This window comes from Castor canadensis, chromosome 2 (genome assembly GCF_047511655.1).
Source record: "Castor canadensis chromosome 2, mCasCan1.hap1v2, whole genome shotgun sequence".
Lineage (NCBI taxonomy): Eukaryota > Metazoa > Chordata > Mammalia > Rodentia > Castoridae > Castor > Castor canadensis.
The window spans coordinates 144052340-144073552 of record NC_133387.1 but is presented as its reverse complement, the minus strand read 5'-3'; the positions used below and the strand labels follow the sequence as shown (position 1 = coordinate 144073552).

Here is a 21213-nt window from a genome sequence, read left to right as displayed (position 1 = left end):
TTGGGTATTGGTTTTTTACTCAGTCTTAGAATCGCTATCTCTTAATTGAAATATTTAGAGGTTATATATTTAATGTAAACATCAGCATAGTTAGATTTCAGTATATTTTCTGACTGTTTTAATTTTCCCAGCCATTTGGAATTTTTCAAGTATTTATTGAGTACATTGAATTTTGTCAACTGTGTTGGCTTCTTAGCTATAACATTTTTGATTTCCAATTTTAGTAGTTGCTTTAGAGCTCATAAGATAGACTTTTAAATTATCAGTCAGTCCACAAATATTATATCCTTTGTGTGCAGCATAAGACTATTCCAATATATTTCTGCCAGACCTTCATGCAATCATTAGCACATGATCACATGTGATATAAATAGGGATAGACTATTATTTCTTTTTTAATATTTAGTAATTTAAAAAATAAATGCAAATAATAACATAATGGTCTGTTATATTGGCAATGTAGTTACTATTTCCACCATTCATTATTTTGTTTACATGCCTTTATATGTATCTACATTTTAATTTGTTACCACTTTTTGGATTTCCTTTAACAATTCTTTTTCTTCTTTTAGGTGGGACTGGGGTTTGAACTCAGTGCATTGGGCTTGCCAAGAGGGCACTCCACTGCATGAGTCTTCCTTTAACAATTCATGTAGCGAGGGAGACTTTTCTGCTGTTTATATCTGAAAAGCCTTCATTTTGCATTTGGTTTTTTAAAAACTATTTTGTTGTCTTTGTTCTTAGGCAGTAGTTTCTTGAAATATGTAATCTAGTTTGAGAGGTTATCTTATAAAATATTTTAGAAGAACTGCCCTACTGTATCAATGCTTACATCATGACTTACAAAGGCCTACTGTTGTCATTACTTTTTTTCCCTATATGTATGTGTCCTTTTCCTCTGGTTGATTTCAAGATTTTCTCTTCATTGGTTTTGATTATGATGTGCCTTCGCGTAAGTTTTTCTGGGTTTCACATGCTTGTCATTCATTGAGTGTTTTAGGTCTGTAGGTTTCTAATTTTGATAAAATTTGGACCAAAAGACCAAAATTTGGGAAAATTTTGATCATTGCTTTTCCAATTCAGTACTCTTCTCTGTCTTCTTTCCTTTAGGGTCTCCAATTAGTCATTTATTAGATTTCTTGACGTTGTCTCCTTGTTGCTCTGCTTATTTTTTTTTAGAAATTGTTTTTCTGTGCTTCGTTTCATGTTTTTCTTGTTATAATTTGTAAATCCAGTAATCTTTTCTTATGCAATATATAATCATCTGTTATCCTACTCAGGGCACTTCTCACGTTATGCATTGCTTTCATCCCTAGAAGCTCAATCTTCATCATTTCAGTCTCCACTTCTCTTTTCTCATGTGGAGCTTTTTGTGCTAAATTTCCATGGCTCTTCTTGTGTGGTGTTTTGAATAGCTGGTACTAGTGTAGAAATGATGTAGTGGAAAGGGCATTCACTGTGGTTAAAAGAAAACATGAGTGAGTCTTTACTTTGTTTCTTGGATGGATTCCTCAGAAAAAAATTTGTTGACTTCTCTGAGCTTTAACTTTCTCAGTTGTAAAAATGATAAGAACAACCATAATAGCATTTCATAAGATACTTGTGAATTGTCATATGTGTGACAGGATTTGAAATACAGTAAATTGTCACACAGTTGTCATTGTTTATAATACAATGATATCTATAATACATTCAGTTTTAGATTTTTCTTCTTAGCTACTAATGTTTTCTAAAAAGTTGCTTAGATATCTAGAACTTCTTTTATCCAGTCTTCAACTATTACCTTGCTACAAACACCCTTTATTTAGAGTCCTATTGTCAAGTCTAACCATCAAATGGCAGAACCAAGCAAACTGCCCACTTCTCCCCCAGCTTCCTCCTGTCTCTCCCTGGCTACCGATGCCATCCTCAGCATCATCTCTGCTCCAAACAGAAGAAAGCTATGAGACAGAAGCCCTTGTTTCTCATATGCACCTCTGTAGTACCTCACACATAAACATACGTCCAGTGAATTATTTCTCTAAAGGGTAATGGTGCTGGTAATGAAAAACTAAGTATCATAAGGAAGCTGGGTTTTATATTATATGGATGTGCATCTGTAAAAATTTGCAGACGTCTAATTTGGCTAGAAATAACACTAGTCTGTTGATCCTCTCTTTCTACTTTTGAAATAGTTGGCCCACACGTGGGGTACATCCAAAAGGTGTAGGAAAGAGCCAAACAGAGATTGATTGGCATTTTAGTATTTGGGTTCTAGAAAATGCTTGCCAAATCAAGTTGGTTGTCAACTTGATATGGCAACCAACCAACCAACCAACACTCTCACTTTCTCTGTCTCTCTCTTCCTAATTCCTTTTCCATGAACTAGTTCAAATGTGGATGGTTATTTTTTGTCTGATCAAGCGGAATAGAATAATCCCTATTGATCCAAGGATTGCTGCTCATAATTCAATTGCTTTGTAAAGATTTTCAGGACTTTGATTCCATTTGGTTTCAATTTAAAACAAAGTAAAGTTCATGGCACCCTGTATCTCTGCCTGCAGAATATCACAGTGTTGTCCTTAGGGATGCATTCTGATCTGGTATTTCATGGTTTATGGACTGTGAATTAATTCTCCTTGGTGACCCTCAGTTTATATTTCATGAATCCCAATCCAGGCTTCTTTCCATACTCTTTTTACTCTCCTTAGGAAATTCTTTGGTTCACGTGTAAAGCACTGACAAAATAAATCCTTTCCTATTGTCTTTACAGTGTGGATGAGTAAAGGCTCAATCTCATGTAGTAACTGAAAGGCATTATTGGTTATATCTCCCTATTATTAAACATATTTCCAATTTAGACAATGATTACTAAACACCAAAAATTGTAATCCTGTGAAGTGTGACTAAACTCCTTTCTGCTTTAGATAATTGTGGGACCGTCTTCTACGACAAATGACTTGCGGAAGCTGATACCATCACTTTAAGGTGGCTCAGACAACTGAGGAAATGCTTCCTTCCCATGCAGCCCAGGAAGGGACTGTGCCAGAATTAGGGCAATAAATCAATCTCTTGATTGTGTTCAGGCTGTCATTTTAAAATATTAGTCTGCTGTGCCATGCAGATATTTGTATTTAATTGTAGTGTTAAATAAGTTATCTCCTATAGAACACAGTTTATGTTTAATTCATATTCATTCCTGTCTGAGAAACACATGGTCCAGCCTGACTCATGGGCCTGAGGTACTTTGTCTGCCACCACAGCTGGGTAGCTGAAAACTGAGTGTGGCTGACAGACACTTCAAAGGGGCCAAGGCAATCATGTCTCTAAACATAGTATTGGGAGCTCATAGTGCTTTTGTGTTACACTGCCTCTTTCAGTAACTGCATTGAGTTAAGGTGAAGAATAGTTTTCACACACATTTCCCATTATGAAACCAAGATTCAAAGAGGTTAAGGGGCTTCCAGAAAGTCATAAAGCATGTTAGGTCCAGAACAGTTTGGAACTCAGGTTTATAATCTTGTAGGATAGATAGCTTTTTGATGTAACATGGAGTCACTTTTTTTTTTGTCATACTGGGGCTTGAACTCAGGGACTTCACCTTGAGCCACTCCACTAGTTCTATTTTTGTGAAGGGTTTTTTTGAGATAGGATCTCAAGAACTATTTGTCTGGGCTGGCTTCAAACCTTGATCCTCCTGATCTCTGCATCCTGAGTAGCTAGGATTACAGGTGTGAGCCACCAGTGCCCGGTTGGAGTCACACTTTAAGTCAACACTTTCCATGGTACCTAGTATAGTGCTTTGCACTTTTTCATTCAGAAGAGGTAGGTGGAGTTCAATTGATCCCTGATGAAGAAAATAAAGTGGAGCTGGTCACCCATCAATTACATGAACAGAATGTTTGAATGTCATTACCATTCCCTCTCAATACCACAATGAATGAGAGTTTGCTTGCACTCCTACCATAGCATTGTGTTGACTCCTACTCTTCCTGTTAACAACTCTTTATTCCAAAGGTTAATACCAATTTTAAAAGTCATACATCCTTACTGTCACCTTTATGATCTATAATCCCTCTAGGAGGCAGTCAGCACAAAATTTTGTTTTATTTCAGAAATGAGCCAAAATGAAGAACCAAGTATCAAGTATAGGATAACCAAGAAACATAATAACAACATACAGAACTCTGCTATTTCTTATTCAAATGGCCATACTGCAGTGTCATTTTCTCTCTCTATCTCACCAGAGAAACTCCCTCTCTTTTCCTCCTGATGGAATGGTTTCTGATAAGCATAACATTTTTCACACTATATCATAGGAAAGTGAAATTGAATGTCACAATTGGGAAATGATCAGCTAGTCAAATTATTAGGATCAAAGAGCAAAGATAACAAGATTTATATAACACTTTTATCATCCTCAACACACTTTAGCTTACATTATCTTCAGAAAACTTCATGTGCTATTTTAGAAATTAGGTTTGTGTTTTTAGCACCTTCTAACCCAAGCTTCTGAAAGGCCTTAACGGGTCATGTCTGTGTTCTCTGCAACACTCTAAATGTCCCATTCTGGAGTCACACACCATGAATAGTCTTTTTAAGCTCACAATTTCACAATTCTTGTTTTAACCTATGGTAAGAGAGATAAAATTAAAATTGAAATTACTTAGCAGAAAATTCTCTGGAGAACATCAAAGTGCCTTTAAAAGAAGGATGGTTAAACTTTTAAACCAAATTTAAAAGTTGAAAATTATTTCAATTTCATTTTCATTTTACTGGCCTTGTGTCTGCTTACCTAGGTCATATTACTGGTACCTTTTCATGTGAGGTATCTGGATGGAGAAGAAACACATTTCCTAATTACCACTTGTGTCTTATATGTGACTTCACAGCGGGAGGCTTCTTTATAGACTTGGCTCTACCGTCAACCATCTCTGCTTTAATTTTCATCAGAAAAATAAGAAAATTGAACAAAACAACCTTTCAGATCTTTCACCCCCACTCTTTGTCCTTGAATTCTAGTTTATAAGTATTTTCTTTTCTTTTTACAGCTTCCCATGTATTGGCCCCTTTGGGCTCACTATTTTGAGGTTGAAACTTTTTTTTGTTGGGACTTAGGTTTGAACTCAGGACTTTGTGCTTACAAAGCAGGAGTTCTACCATTTGAGCCACACCTCTAGTCCATTTAGCTCTAATTATTTTGGAGATGGTGTATCATGAATTATTTTCCCAACCTAGCTTCAAACCAAGATCTTCCCTATCTCAGACTTTCAAGTAGCTAGGATTACAGGTGTGAGCCACCAGTCCCCAGCCAATGCTGGAACTTTTATGACGTGAGAGTTATTACCACCATGTTGGTTGTTCTTCAAACCTCTGAAACTCAGCACAAAGGATGTGACCTATGATTAATAATTGCTCATGTTGTGAGATTTCTATATATTATATCAACAAAGATAACAATTCCGTCATGTGTGAATTCTTGTCTTAATTTTTCATACTAGAAAAAAAAAGCTTGGAAGTAAAGGAAGTTGCCTCAAAATAAAGATAAAGCTATACTGTTAGTAAGACATTCTATTTTTATGCCCCACATCATGGGGCAGACCTATCAGGGTAAGGGAAGGCATGGATAAATTAATCTGTGACATGTGTGCACATAATTTCAAAAAGATATTATTTCTTCCTGCAAGAAAGAACTAATCATAAAGGAAAGATAAGCTTTCCATTTTCATGCTCAATTGAAAACATTCTCAGAAAGCTTCAACATAGTATTTCTGAAACCAGCAATCTAGAACTGCACAATAAGAACAGGATCTCAAAAAAATGGTGACCAAAATAATTAATGTCAATGAAAATTCTGGCATCCATTTTTGATATTATAGAAAGAGGCACATAGAAAGTGATGGTGAGCATAACTTTGTTTACAGGTTACAAATATTCTTTTGACAAAATGAAAACTATTGGAATAAATTCTGTACTACATATTTCATGCATGGCAGGGTACAATGGTTTTAAATTTGAACTTCCCTTTTGTTGACAATAATGTTGTTTAAAAATATATAAACTATAATTGCCAGTACAGATGTTACCTCCTATAAATAGAAAAACAGAAAATAGCATAAAACAACTGCCAATTAAAATGTAGATAATTCATATTTTAATGGTTCATTCCAGGGTACACTTGTACCATGAGACATAATGCCTTCTAGCTTGTCTGGTGGGACAAGCATTACTCCTGGCCCACCTGAGCACTGGTCATTGTCATATCTAGGTCTTCTTCTTTTTTTTTTTTATATTGGTAGGACTGGGATTTGAACTCAGGGCTCCTTGCTTGCTAGGCAGGCCCTCTACCACTTGAGCAATTCCACCAGCCATATTTAGGCCTTCTGATGGCCTTACCTTGGCCTTGTACAGTTCCCTCACGTACATGTACTTATCATTACTCAGCTCATTTGTCAAAGGTAAGTGTTCTTTACAGGATTAAAACACTATGATAAACACTCACAACTGCATTTTCTAGATGAATGTTTTATTTTACTGACTGCCACTGGAAATCTGTGGTTCAAATATCTCCAGAAGTTGTGTTTTGTTTGACATGCACTGTTTTGGCTCTCATACTGTTTTATTTTTGCTAATCAACTGAGTTCAAATTTATAAAATTTGTATTCCAGTCATAAATGGAGTTAACAAATATATGAATCACTTGTTTTCAGTATAATGGAAATCTGTCAATGAAGAACAGTGATCCCACAGAGACCAAAACAAAAGTGAAACATAAGATTATTTCAGTTTACTGCCTTATAAGGGAGTTTTCCTGTGTATGGAAGAGGAGCCCAGGTGGAGTCCCTTAACTCTGTGAGCTGAAAAGACAAAGCTGAAAGTCTGGGAAGGCCAAAGTGGCTAGAGGACACAGAAAAGAAGAGAGCTGAACAGAAAGATGATCTGAACAAATTGCAGACAGTTCCCATTGAGAATCAGCTGAGTAATAAGTGAGTATGTGTGATGACATTACCCAAACCTAGATTAATGAATTGAATGAATTAGAGGTAACAGTGCCTAGCACTCATGCAGGACCAGAAACACTGCTAATTTTCACTGAGCAGACTAGTAAACCTCATAATTTATGAGTACATAGGAGAGAACATTAAAGAATCAAAAGACTCTTTAATTATGCCCCCATCACAGTACATAATAAGCCCGAGATTGAGTTCTATTTTATTCCCATTTAACAGATTTTAGGAACAAGATTTACCAAAGTATTTCCATGCAACTATCTATGTCCAAAACAAGATTAAAGACATTTATAAGGTGTCAAAATATCCAGTAAGTGACAAGGTAATATTTATAATTTCTGGCATCCAACCTAAAATTACTAGATATATAATGTAGCAGAAAAATATGATACATAATGAGGAGAAAATCTACCAACCAAACTTGGCCAAGAATGGGCACAGATGCTCAAATTGGCAGTAGGGATCATGAAAATATTTACTATTAGTATTGACTGGGTTCAGAAAATTAAGCAGGAACAGAGGATGCAAAGACCCAATTCCAATTTCCTAAAATGGAAATAAAATAATATGAAAAATAAAGTGGCTTGGATTTATAACATATTAGACATTATTAGAAGAAAAGTGAATTTAAGGACCTAGCAATACAAATAACCCCAAGTGAAACAGGAAAAAAAAAGGAAGAAAAAACAAAAGAACATAGCATCTTCAAGAGGTCTAATATATATGTATTTGCAGTCTCCAAAGTGGGAGGAGCAGAAAGATCCACAGTCTCAAGTAGCTTAACAAATTCTAAGCACCAGAAATACCCAGAAAATTACACTTTGATAAATCATAGTCAAATCATGAAAATGAGTAGAGAAAATAAAATCTTTTTTTAAAATTTTTTTATTATTCATATGTGCTTACAATGCTTGGGTCAACATAGTAAAAGTGTCTATACTCCCAAAAGTAATCTACATGTTTAATGCAATTCCCATCAAAATTCCAATGACATTCATTAAAGAGTTTGAAAAATCTACCATTAAATTTATATGGAAACACAAGAGGCCACAAATAGCCAAGGCAATACGCAGTGAAAAGAACAATGTTGGAGGCATCACGATACCTGACTTCAAACTATATTACAAAGCAATAACAATAAAAACAGCATGGTGCTGGCACAAAAACAGACATGAAGACCAGTGGAACAGAATAGAGGACCTGGATATGAAGCCACACAACTATAACCAACTTGTCTTTGACAAAGGGGCTAAAAATATATGATGGAGAAAAAGTAGCCTCTTCAACAAAAGCTGCTGGGAAAACTGGTTAGCCATCTGCAAAAAACTGAAACTAGATCCATGTATATCACCCTATATCAATATTAACTCAAAATGGATCAAGGATCTTAATATCAGACCTCAAACTCTAAAGTTGATACAGGAAAAGTAGGAAATACTCTGGAGTTAGTAGGTATAGGCAAGAACTTTCTCAATGGAACCCCAGCAGCACAGCAACTAAGAGATAGCATAGATAAATGGGACTTCATAAAACTAAAAAGCTTCTGCTCAATAAAAGAAATGGTCTTTAAACTGAAGAGACCACTCACAGAGTGGGAGAAAACATTTGCCAGCTACACATCAGACAAAGGACTGATAACCAGAATATATAGGGAACTTAAAAAACTAAATTCTCCCGAAACTAATGAGCCAATAAAGAAATGGGCAAGTAAACTAAACAGAACTTTCTCAAAAGAAGAAATTCAAATGGCCAAAAAACACATGAGAAAATAAAATCTTAAAAGCACCTAGGAAAGGGAAGATACAAAAATGAGGAGAACAAAAGACATTTTATAGAAAACAATGCAAAATAGAAAGAGAGTGGAGTGATTTTTAAAAGTATTTTTCAATGGGCAATCTGAGTCATATGACCATCTGAACAGATACAGAAAAGAATGTGATGAAATACAACATCCATTTCCCATCTAAACTGCACACTGGGAATAGAAGATGACTTCCAAACTGGATAAAAGGGACCTCCAATAGAGCTACAGCTAGGATCATAGTTAATCAAGAAAGGCGTGTTTTCCACTTAAGACTGTTAACCTGGCTAACGTGTTTGCTCTAATCACTCCCATTTGACAGCACACTGGAAATCTCAGCCAGTTCTATAAGGAAATTAAAATTCTACCAGGTGATTTTTGTTTTCATTTTGCAAAAAAATGTTGAGATAATTCTAAAATTAATATGAGGATAACTGAAACATCCTAAAAAGGCAAAATAACTTTGAAACAAAAAGGCTACTACTGCCATATTTTAAGAATTATAAGATCATATTAATCAAGACTGTGTACTGGAGTACAGATAAATAGATTGACAGAGAAGAATAAAGAGCTCAGAAAGATAGTCAAGTGTACATGGAAAGCAGATTTTTATCAAAGGTGAAAAAGCAATTTATCATAGAAATGGCTGGGCTTTCAAAACTGGCAAGAAACGATTGTATATCCCTATGTAAAAATGGCCTATGTCTATAACTTGCACCACATTAAAAATTACTTCAAAGTATATTGTAGACCTAAATGTAAAACCCCAAATCATAAAACTTACACAAATACAAAATATTATAAAATAGTCAAAATATTTGAAGAGATTCTCAACCAAAAAAATACAGATAGCACCTAAGCACACATAAAAAATGATTAAAATTATTAGTTATTTCAAAAATACAGAGTAAACTCTATGTAAAATACCACTATACCCCAATTAGAAAGGCTAAGATTTAATAAACTAGTCATAACAAGATTTGGAAAATTGTGTTAGACCTGGAACTCCTATACATTTGTAGGATCAAAATAAAATGAAACAACCAGTTGGGATGTGACATGGGGAGAAAATCATATGAATTATTGAAATAGCCTACAACTTGGATGGATCCCAAAATAATTGTGCTGAGTGATTGGAGTGACACAAAAGGAAAATATATACCTTATCATAAACAATTCTAGAAATTACAAAATGAAAAGTATTCCATAGCACAAGAACGCAGATCGGTGTCTTAGTACAAGGGAAGTCAGGAGGGGAGACTTTCAGTGTGGCATGGAGAACCTGTTAGGGGACCTGGGTATACTCATTGTCTTGCATCTGGTGATGATTTCACAGAGCTATGCACATTTCAAAACTTAGCAGCTTGGACACCTATATGGAGATTTTATGCTATGTCAATTATGTTTCTATGAAGTTGTTTTTAAACTTTCAGATTTCCAGCTTCTAAAAAACTGGAAGTTCCAGCTATATTGTCTGAATGACTGCATGGTAAAACAAGTGGTCTCTTTCCTGAATTACTTGGTCCCTGTTATGCAGTAGTTTTCTTCCTTCCCCCTTGTTTCTCTTATCCTGCTGTTTTCATTTACTTTACTCCAGTACAAATCTGAATTTGCATTTACCAATTGATTTCTTGTCTTCTGTTTAAAAAACAAAGGACTACTAAAGTAGTCTCTTTTATCACTCTGAAGGGAGAAAGCATACAAATCCCTTAACTCATTCTATAGTTATATGGCCCCAACTAATTCCCTAAATCCATTTCTTAACATTCTTTCATCAGCCTTTATAACAAGAAACTCTACTTGCTAAACGCTATTGACCAAATCCCAAATAAGTCATATGTTCTGGGTTTGTTTACCTAGCATGTGAATGAGATTAATATTTGGAAAGAGAGAAGGAAAGAAAAAAAGACGCTTTTATACCCACATAGAACTTTCCCTTTCTACCGAACAGTAATTGGAAGTCAGTTTTTTTTTTTTGTCTCCAAAAAGAAGGAGGGATAGAAAAGAACCCTTGAAATAAAATGATTTCTTGCTGTTACATGTAAGATGTAAGAGGTTTAAAAATAAATGCCCCCATAGAAAAGGAGAAGTTGTAAAAGTTATCACCAGACATTTCATCACTATAGGCCAGTGTAAGTCTAGCCCAAGTGATAGGCTAGGTGATGCTGGAAGTCTTTCATCTGTCATTAGTCGCAAATCTCCAGAGGTCAAGATATTGCCGAATCAAGCCTGTAAATTCCTAGCTCTGTTGGGTCATCCCAAGTTATAGATCATGTTTTGAACCTTCTTTTTTTTCTTTTGCCTTGCTGCAATGTCACCCTCAACTGGGTCATCTTTTTCTGATGAAATATTCTGCTTCTCAAGAATAAATAATATACATTATGAGAAGAGTAAGATTAGAACACTGGCTTCACTTGTTTTGTAATTTCTGCAGAAGAGGCTATTAAAATATAATTATTACCTTCATTCTTTACTTGACTGTCTTAGTTCTCAAATATTTTAATATTTGTAATAGTTTTACATTATATACTCACAAATAAAACTTTTCATCCCATACTGGATTCAAGTTTCCAAAAATTGTTTTAGTCCTTCTTTTGTTTTTTCCAACTTGAACTGTAACATATGGGTCACTTGAGCCTGTTTTGTCTTTTGCCTGCAAGCCTTGTGCAGAAACAACTGAAATAAACAAAAACAGGCATTTTAATTTAAAGATTTTTCAGAAACAAAAAAAGTAAGGAAAATACTTGCTATCATTTTGTCCCTTAGGTCTGCAGAGGCAGCCCCATTGCTTTCATTCTTACAACTAGCAGGAATTTAAAGTCTTTAATAAAAGAATGAGTACACCGAACACTGAAAATTTCTGTCTACTTTTTTGATGGCTGAATGGTGTTCTGTTGTGTATTTTTATTACTTTTTTTTAATACATTCATCTATTGGTAGACACTTAGGTTGATCTCATATCTTGTGAATTAGTATTATAAACAAACACAAATGTGCAGGTATCCTTAAACAAAGAGAGTTCATTTATTTTGTATACATACCCAGGACTGTTCAAAATATGGTAGTTCCATTTTGAAATTTTCTAGGAATTTCCATACTGTTTTACATTATGACTATATTAATTTATATTTGCACCAACAATGGACAATGGTTCCTTGTCCTCACATTCCTACCAACACATCTTTTGTCTCTTTTATAGTAATCATTCTAAGATGTGAGAGGTGATATTTCATTGTGGTTTTAATATGCATATCTCTAATAATTAGTGATGTTGAACAATTTTCCATATACTTGTTGGTCAGTTGTAAGTCTTCTTTTGAGAATTGTCTATTCAAGTCCTTTGCTCATTTTTAATAGAAATAAAAACTCAACCAAGGAAAAGAAGTTTTTTTTATTTTACTTTGCAAATACCATATGAGGCAGTTAGAAAGCTTGGTAGATATCAACATCATGCATAAGCATTTGCTGTTAACATCACAAATCACTTTCAAAGTTCCAATTACTAGTTATCACTAAACTCAAATACTGAGTACACATGTATGTAAATGGAAAAACGATATCCATTGAAACAATTCCAGAAATGGGGGAGGGGAAGATAAAGGAGAATGGGGGTGAACTCATGTATGATGTATTTGATATATTGCAAGAACTTTTATAAATGCCACAATGTACCCCCACCCAGCACAATAACAAAAAAGGGGAAAAATTAAACAGTATAGAAATAAAAGAAATAATATAGAAAAAGTAACTCAAATGGTCTTTACTCAAGGATTCCAGGGTTGAGTGAATGCTAACTAAAATTATTTCTCATTTGAAAAAAAAAAGCTCACTAAAGAAATTATTGGCTACACCTGTAATCTATCAGTGGGAGGCAGCAACAAGCTACTGTCTTCTAATCTTTGGGGTATTGATGAGTGTGTAAAAAACAGAAATTACTTCAATTATCTAGTATATATTTTAGAAATTTAGAATAGCAGCTAATTTGTCAATATTGAGAAGATCAAGACTCTACTTAGTTTTCCTATAATTATTGTTAGCAGTGATTTCTGAGACACATGAAAACCTCAGTATAGAATAAACATTTTAAGGAAGACTTATTTTTACCTGTAATGGTTATTTTTGCAGACCACTTAGATGTGCCATCCAAAACACTCTGTTTGGCTGCCTTTGTGTACTGTACAAAATCTTCTTTAGAAATCTGAAACATTTCCTGAATTACTTCAAATACCTCTGGCCTGTTTTTCTCCCTGATCTTCATTCTTTCTTTCATGGCTGTAATAATGGTCTGAGTCTTGTCCTCTGCACCATGCTTGGAACTCTTTTCTGCTGCTCCTACAATGAGAAATCAATGGTGGTGTGAACGTGTATGAGTTACTTTGTGGTGGTACAAAAGAGGGAGGAAAAGGGAGAAATATGAGAGTCAATGGATGCTTTCATTTTGAGGAAGCAGGGTAGCTGCTCTAGAAACTATCAGGAGAATAAACCATTATGCTGATATACAGAACAATTTGTCCTCATGGGTATTACTGGCAAGTCAATTGGCCCCCCTGATTCCCAGTTCTCTCAGTTCTAATACTGGAATAAAAAAAGAATTCTATAAACATTTGGCTTGAATTTTTAAAAGAAAATTTCAAACAAAACAATAAGTATACACAATCAAATGTTAGTTATATAACACAAAACACTAGCCTTCATCCAATTTATCTAGCTATTTTTCTCATTGGGTTTTACTATAAATATTTAAGATTTTTCTTTAAATTAAAAAAAATTATCTCCATGTATTATATATCCTATATAACATAGGATATAATTTCACCTACAATGAAAGTGATTTTACTGTTTAAAAAGATTTGGAGACCATTGGGCTGGATGACCTACAAACTCCTGATAGACCACAGGCTTGAAGTCTCTCTTGTATAATTCATAGTTTTAAACAGGATGAATTCTTATTTTCTATGCAAAACCTTTATTTTATTTCTAGGACATTGTTTTTTTGTTTGTTTGTTTGTTTGTTTAGTTTTGTTTGTGATTGTTCCCAACTTTGTGGGCAGTTTTGTTTGCACTGCAAATCCTTCTGGCAGTGAAGCATTTCCAAAATATTCCACTTTTATGTTCTTCAAGTTCTACACTTATCAGCCAGATAGTCTTGAGTGTGACCTGCTGGGTTGTCCAATACTGTGCAAGTAAATAATAAACCATGATACAAAATCTTATAAATTCTGTGTGAGTTTGAAGTGAGAAAAAAAAGGTCATTTTGTTTGTAGACACTGCACTGCTAAAACCTAACTTTTTTTTTGGTCAAAGAAGAAACTGAGGTACAGTGAAAATAATCAAGTTATTTAGACTAATTGTGCAGTTGCTCCAATTATGTGCCTATAAACATTACTCAAGTTGTACTATATTTTTTCTGAAATACTGTATGTATAAAATAGGCTTCCAAATATCTCAAAAATATCTGAAGATTAAATGAGATAATTTACCTGCATAATTCCTATTACAAGTAAGATTCTTTGACTCCAATTGATCAACTATTTACTATTAATCATGATAAATTCACACACAATTTTATAATGTTAATTTATTTAAAAGTATAACATTTGTTATACTTTTACTAAAGAGTGGTAAAAGTATATTCATAACTTTAAGCCCACAAATAGCAGAAGGTAAAAGAGATGAATATTCCAGTGTAGAAAGAATGGACTGTTTGTCTTTACCCCTTTTAAAAAAAAAAAACTTTGAGGACTTACGCCACATTTAAGTGAAAAGAATACAAAAAGGAATAAATTCTAGTTAATGCAAGTTTAAAGAACCTTCTAAATGCCCTACTTGTCTTGTTAAAACATGCCATACAGCAGATGCATATTTGTGTATTAGGTACCATTAAATACATGTTTGTAATTTATCAATAATACTTTAACTACATAGTACATAATTTTTACTCAATATAATTTGCTTAGGCTACACTATTCAGTGGTCATACTTGGCTTCAAGTTTTGGAATAGTCATTAAATGTAAGGGGCAGTGCTGACTAGAAGACATATGTAAGATTCCAAGTGCCTCAGAAGTATGTTTTATAACAGCCATGGTAAAGATACTCAAATGGTTAGAAGTATCACAAAAATGTTGAACTGCCTTCTCCCGAAATTTCTGAACAGCTGTTATTATTGTGGTGTTAGCGCTCCAAAGGATCCAGGAAAGAATTCTAGAGTCCTATAGAATTTAGTATATTTTGGATTTTTTTTAAAGTAAGAGTTCAGTTATTACCTATACAACAATTGCTCACATAAGCAATAATTACCAAATTCAACATAAAATGTCAAAAGATTTTCATCCAAAGGATTCAAACCTCTGACCTTGATGACTGTTCTTCATATCCCTTAAAAACAATTAGGAAGGCTTAAAAATCTTTCACCTCTCTCCTTGACGCTGGAGAAAATTATTAGCTCTAATATCTATAGAAAACAGACCTAAATACTGAAATTGCCGATTTAGGGGGAGCAGGTTAACAGAGACTTATGTTTAAGCCTTTTTATTTGTCATTTCTAGAGAAATAACAGTTTTTAATTTTACATTTCTTTTATATTTTTGTTCTAAAGAAAATGAAGTGATTTAACTTGGATTTTTTTAGCTCAGATTCAGACACATTCATATTTAATTTTTGTCACTGGTTGATAAGTAGTATCCATTGTCCTATTGATATAAAACTCACATATCCTATTTCTAATCAAATCATTTCTCAAATAATTGCAATTTGTCATGAGTTTCCAGTCTTTAAGTTTTATTATTTTCCCTCAGTGTTATTCTGGTTTTTTTTCCAGAGCAATCAGAGGTAACTTTAAATTTGCATTTATATAAGTCTTCCTTCCAAATGTAAGGTAGATGGTCTAGTAGCTTCCTTGAAATGCAATAATATGCTAACCGGAGGACAACAGTAATTGAGATCACTAGAGAGAATGTAGAGAGAGAGCACTTTGTAAAGTACGATACATTATTCAAATGAAGTGTATCATTGTTGCTTTTAAAAACACTTAATGGACAGATCAGACAATACAATTGTGCACAACAAAACTGCAAGAGAATGCAGTCTTAGATAAAAGCAAATTTATTCCAGGCAGGGAAAACATTCCTTTCTATGTAATTTAATGGGACAATCAATTAACCAGAACTCTCATTTTCTTTAATTTCTATTTATTAGCCAAAACATCTCAATTTCATGTAAAATTCATCATTTTACCACTTTACATGGTAATTTACAACTTTACTGTTTTTTCCAATGACGCCTCTATCAATCATCTATCTATATATTTATCATCTAATCTATAAAACTTTAATATTTTCCTTGTTTCCAGTCCCTTTTCCTTCCTATTTATTTTTCTAATTATCTGTTCCAAAACACTTCTACTCTCATCATGTCACCCACCTAACCCCCACTATTCTTGCTTCTCAGAACATGATTGTTTCTCCTCTTCACAGAAAATAGAGGCCTTTTAAACTCAGTAGTCACATTTTCTCTCCTCTGTTACAAAAAAAAAAAAGCAAAACCGAAACCTGAGCTAGGTACCTATGGCTCACACTTGTAATCCTAGCTACTCAGCAGGCAGAGATTAGGAGGACCACTTTGAAGTCAGCCCCTGGCAAATAGTTTGTGAGACCCTATCTCAAGAAAACTCATCACAAAAAAGGGCTGAATAGGCAAGCCCTTCATTCTTGCCTGAAAGGGCAAGAATGCCTGCTTAAGAAGCATGAGGCCTTGAGCTCAAATCCCAGTATCACCAAAACAAACAAACAAATAAATAACCAACAACCAACCAACCAAAACCTGATTTGGAGCATTAGCAGATTCTAATTCCTATGATGTAAATACTCCTAACATGGCTGGTTTCAGGCAACTGCTTCAAAACATTCTTAGGTGTCTAATACCTACCCATATGTACGTCTGTTCCCAAGCTAGCCAGCATGCTAACCTCTACTACATATGTATTTCAAGTATCTAAAATACTATTTGGGAAATAGCACATAGTTAATAAATAAAGAAACCGAACTATATCTTAGAGGAACTTAAGATAAAGTAATTATTATAGCTGAGCACTTAACTTGGCTCTGCATTTAGTTTAATGAGTTATATGCTTCTTGTAAACTCTGATCCTAACATCACGATTCTGGAAGAAAGAAGAATGCCTTCAATGTAAAATGTTGAATATACATTGAAAAGATATATGGAGACTCATATATCTTTTGCTTTTTAGAATTTGAATTCTGGATCTTGGCTTTAAATTTTGAATTCTGAGAAAACAAAGGTTGCGTGCCCATCAATAGAAAACAGAATTTGGTTTTGTTTCAGTCAGCATAAGCAAGGGCATAACTCCAACTATAAATGGAACTGATACATTAATAAAACTACTTCTAAATAAGGCAAAAGTGCATAGCAATTAATGAGCTTTAGGTATAGAAGGAGGCAATTTTGAATTTTTGAGTCTTTACTTCCACTTATGACCTGATATCCTCTGAATATTTATATCCCCTAAAATTCAAATACTGAAAGCTAATCCCCAAAATGACAGAATTTGGAGGTCCTACTCTTCCTACTTTGGAGGGTAGGAAGGTCATGATGGAAGAAACCTCAAGAATGGCACTAGTGCTCTCATTAAATAGGTCAAGGGAAGTTCTTTTCCCTTTTCCACCACATGTGGACCTAGCAAGAGGCCAGCAGCAGAGGCAACCAGAAGAATCTTCCTGTGCTAGGACCTTGGTCTTAGGCGCCCACCTAGAGAACACTGAGAAATCAATTGCTGTGGTATGGCATCTGCCTAGTTTATGGTAATTTATTATAGCACCTGTAATGAGCTATGATACTAGTCTTTTTGGCTTGAACTAGTTATTTCCTCCCTTTAAGCGTTAGATTCCTCATCTGTAAAACAAAAGGGAACAATGGTAGTGTCTCCCCTAAGAGGGTTACATGAGGCTTAAATGAGATGATGGATATAAGGACAGTAACAGTCAAGTAAGTATAGTGACTTCAGAAAGTTAAAAGGTGCAGAGAGCCATCTACTAGAGTTTCATCTTAACAAGGAATTTTAGGACCTTGAACTTGGTAATCACTGTGAAACGAGCCCTTGAAAACTCCCATGAATGGTGCCATGCCCAGTGCTGGCCACACACTACATGCTCTATGCTATTTGCCAAACCACACAATGTATTTGAAGACAAAAGAAATTGGAGTTAGAAGACTGAAAATTTTTTTTAATTTTTGAAGGTTGATGTGGTTGCTTTTGCCTATAATCCTATCTACTCAAGAGGGAGAGACCTGGAGGATGATGTCTCAAGGCCAGCCCAGACAAAAAGTTAGAGAGACCCCATCTCAACAAGTAAGCCAGGTGTGGCCATGTGCATCTGATATCTCAGCTATGTAGGAGGAGAAGGTAAGAGGATCATGGTCCAGGCCTGATCAAAAACCATAGTCCCTATTTGAAAAATAAAGCAAAAAGGTCTGGAGGTGTGGCTCAAGTGGTAAATACCTGCCTAGTGAGCACACAAGACTCTGAGTTCAATCCCCAGTACCAAACTAAAAAAGGAAGTTGTTTTTTGACATCGAGCAACCTTTACCTGCATTTCAGATCGCCCAAAGAATATAGACTTAACACCCGTGGAAGGCACGCAAAGGACTGAGGCACTTGAACACTGCTTTTTCTCTATAGGAGTCTCCAGCATTGAAACAAGTCTTCATTGCTTTTCTTTTTTCTCAGCAAAATCATGTAGGTGGGCCTGCTTTGGGTGTCTGTTTTTGTTTCCCATGAAGTTATGTAGGTGGGCATGGAGCTGGCACTATTTACCCTTTCCATTAGTTGTTTCACAAACAAGATAACCTCAGCCCTCTTCTTTTAACATGCCTTCAATCTTTTCAAGGAACAGACTTGCAACTCCTCCAGTCTTCAAGTCAGCGCCTCCTCTTTCTTGTAAAATCAAAGCCACACACGCCACATTTCTTGCAAACAAAGGACTGATGATTAGCAGGGGGAACTGGAGGAGTTCCCATAGATCTCACATGGTATCATTATCATCTCCCACTTCTGTAGGTGGCTTCATCACTGACAATGGGACAATGTGGGCAGGTAGCCCCCTCCCCGGAAACCACCACCTTTTATAAAGTGACTTTACTGTCACTAGGCCTGCCACCAAAACAGAATCAAATACCCAAACCTTTCCTGTGCCTCTACCTATACCATCCCACCACGTTCAATCATTCAACTATGGGTAAATGCAAACTTTTAGGGTGAGTGTGGAAACATGACGACATTAAAACTATAAAGTCAGGAGTGCACTCTATAATCACATCTTAAAGCCACTATATCTCATCAGCAATTTCTAGAGCTTTTTCCACTCGCCATGGAGTCAAAACCTATGTGTTTTAAGGGAACAAATCAATAATAAAAATGTGCTTGATTTTCTGAGTATCTTTACTGTGTAAAGAAAATAAGGAGAAAGCAAAGGAGAGGTGAAAGGAGGAAATTTTTGTTCTTATCACATTTTGTTACATAGATCTCTTCACATCCTATTAATAAAAGAAAAGAAAGTAACAGACATATAGGATTTTTAAACTCAAGTTTTCTGTTTCTGTTTTTTTCTTAAATAGCCTCTGACATCAGCAAGTGAGCAGACATGTCCAGTCCACTCTGTTGTTGGAAGCTACCCTGGGGCTCACTGCCCCAGGGTTATGTTGTCCTTCTGTAGGACATAAACAATCTCACAGGATACCAACCTCAGATAAAGTCATTCTGTGGCATGCTAAAGTGAGAAGACAGGTAATTCATTTTTATTTTGTCTAAGCACAGAAAAAAACAAGATCATTGTGCAAACCATCCAAAACCAAATGTTCCCTAAGATGAGTAACCATTGCCCAAGTAGCTGGGACAACAGGCCTGTTCTACTGTGCCATGCTTGCTACATGAGGCTTTTCTTTTGGTGGTACTAGGGGGGTTAAACTCAGGGCTTTCTGGATGGCAGGCAGACACTCTACCACTTGAGCCACACCCCCTACCACTTGAGCTATGCCTCTAGCCCTACATAAGATTTTTAAAGACAGGAAGTCACAGACTTGTTCTCACATCCAGAGAATACCCTATCCAGAGCAAGCCTTTATCTTCTAACACTGTCTTGCTGAGATGCTCTATGGGTCACCCTGGCAGATGCTTCCCTCACAGTAATGAGTACTAAAAGGAATTTCAAAAACCTGTAAGTGTGTTCCCGGTGCCCTTTAGCTGGAGGTCATGAACAAGTATTATTAACTCTCTTCACATGTGAGGAAAGTTATGCTTGGGGAGGTTTTAAAAAATTCGAGTAGCAACAGGACTAGAAGTCAGACTTTTTAAAGTAGCTAAGACTATGCTAAAAGTATTCATTGATATACATTGTGACTGAATACCTTTATGGCTTTAGGTAAGGCATGCCTGTCTACCTGTTCATTTTTCAGCAGCTGGTCCCTGATACCTGAAAATACTCATTAGTCTATTCCTTTGGGACTGACCATTGTATCCAGATAACAATTACTAATTCTAGTTTTACCCAAACTTAAGTATTTATTTATGGATTGATTTATCAGCTCATTTCTCTTTTGCTGTTGATGATGCAACACTAATGGTTGTCAATGCAATTATATGCCAAGACTAGGGACCGGGGTGTTGAGGGTTCCTAGGTAGTCTGTGGGTGGCAAGTCATGAGGAGTCATGACGGAGACCTTTGGGAAGTCAATGTCTGGGAACATAGAATGTCTGAAAAGACAGGGGTACCAAACAAGAAAGTACAAAAGCACTGAAATAAAAATTCAACAACTCATTTTTTCACTAGGACCAACTTTATATGTTGATCCATATGTTAGGGACAAACACTAGGCTGGGAGCAGGGTTCTAACATTGCTTGTGACAGTCACTGGATTCTTCTAGACAAGACACTAGATCTTCTGGATTCAGTTAAATCAGCTTTTTGGGTTCTCCAATCCACTAATCTCATATTCCTCTTGCTTACACGGAAAGATGATCTTTTATTTAATTGTGGTTCTTGTGCCTTCATCCCACTTACTGAGCATAACCAGTGCTTTTGAGCACATTTATGTGTGCTGAACTATGAGGAAATAAAGAATCTGGTTTTCACCCTGTAGCAGTGGTTAAACAGAATACTACATCTTTTTGTTGCTGCTGCTGCTGATATTATTTTGAGATAGGGTCTCATGTAGCCCCAGCTATTCTCAAACTTGCGATCCTTCTTCCTCAGCTTCCTGAGTGCTAGGATTACAGATGTGTGCCACCATGTCTGGTCCAGAATCTTACTTCTAAGCTAACTGTTAAAAGAGTAGAATATCAAAAATTTCCAAGATAAGTGCTTATGTCTGTTCAACTGAGTAATGTTTTTGAAGAAAAGACTGAGTGCAGA

At 35.4% G+C, this 21213-nt stretch overlaps 1 protein-coding gene across 1 annotated transcript in view; it reads right to left on the bottom strand.

Annotated features, from left to right (window-relative positions):
• Unc13c (unc-13 homolog C) overlaps positions 1–21213 on the bottom strand; it is a 541194-nt gene that overhangs the window by 333535 nt on the left and 186446 nt on the right. The window contains exons 8-9 of the mRNA XM_074065986.1: positions 12895–13122; positions 11325–11466 (exon numbers count right to left, since the gene is read on the bottom strand). Of these exons, the coding sequence (XP_073922087.1) occupies positions 11325–11466; positions 12895–13122 (370 nt within the window). The remainder of the gene's footprint in view (positions 1–11324; positions 11467–12894; positions 13123–21213) is intronic.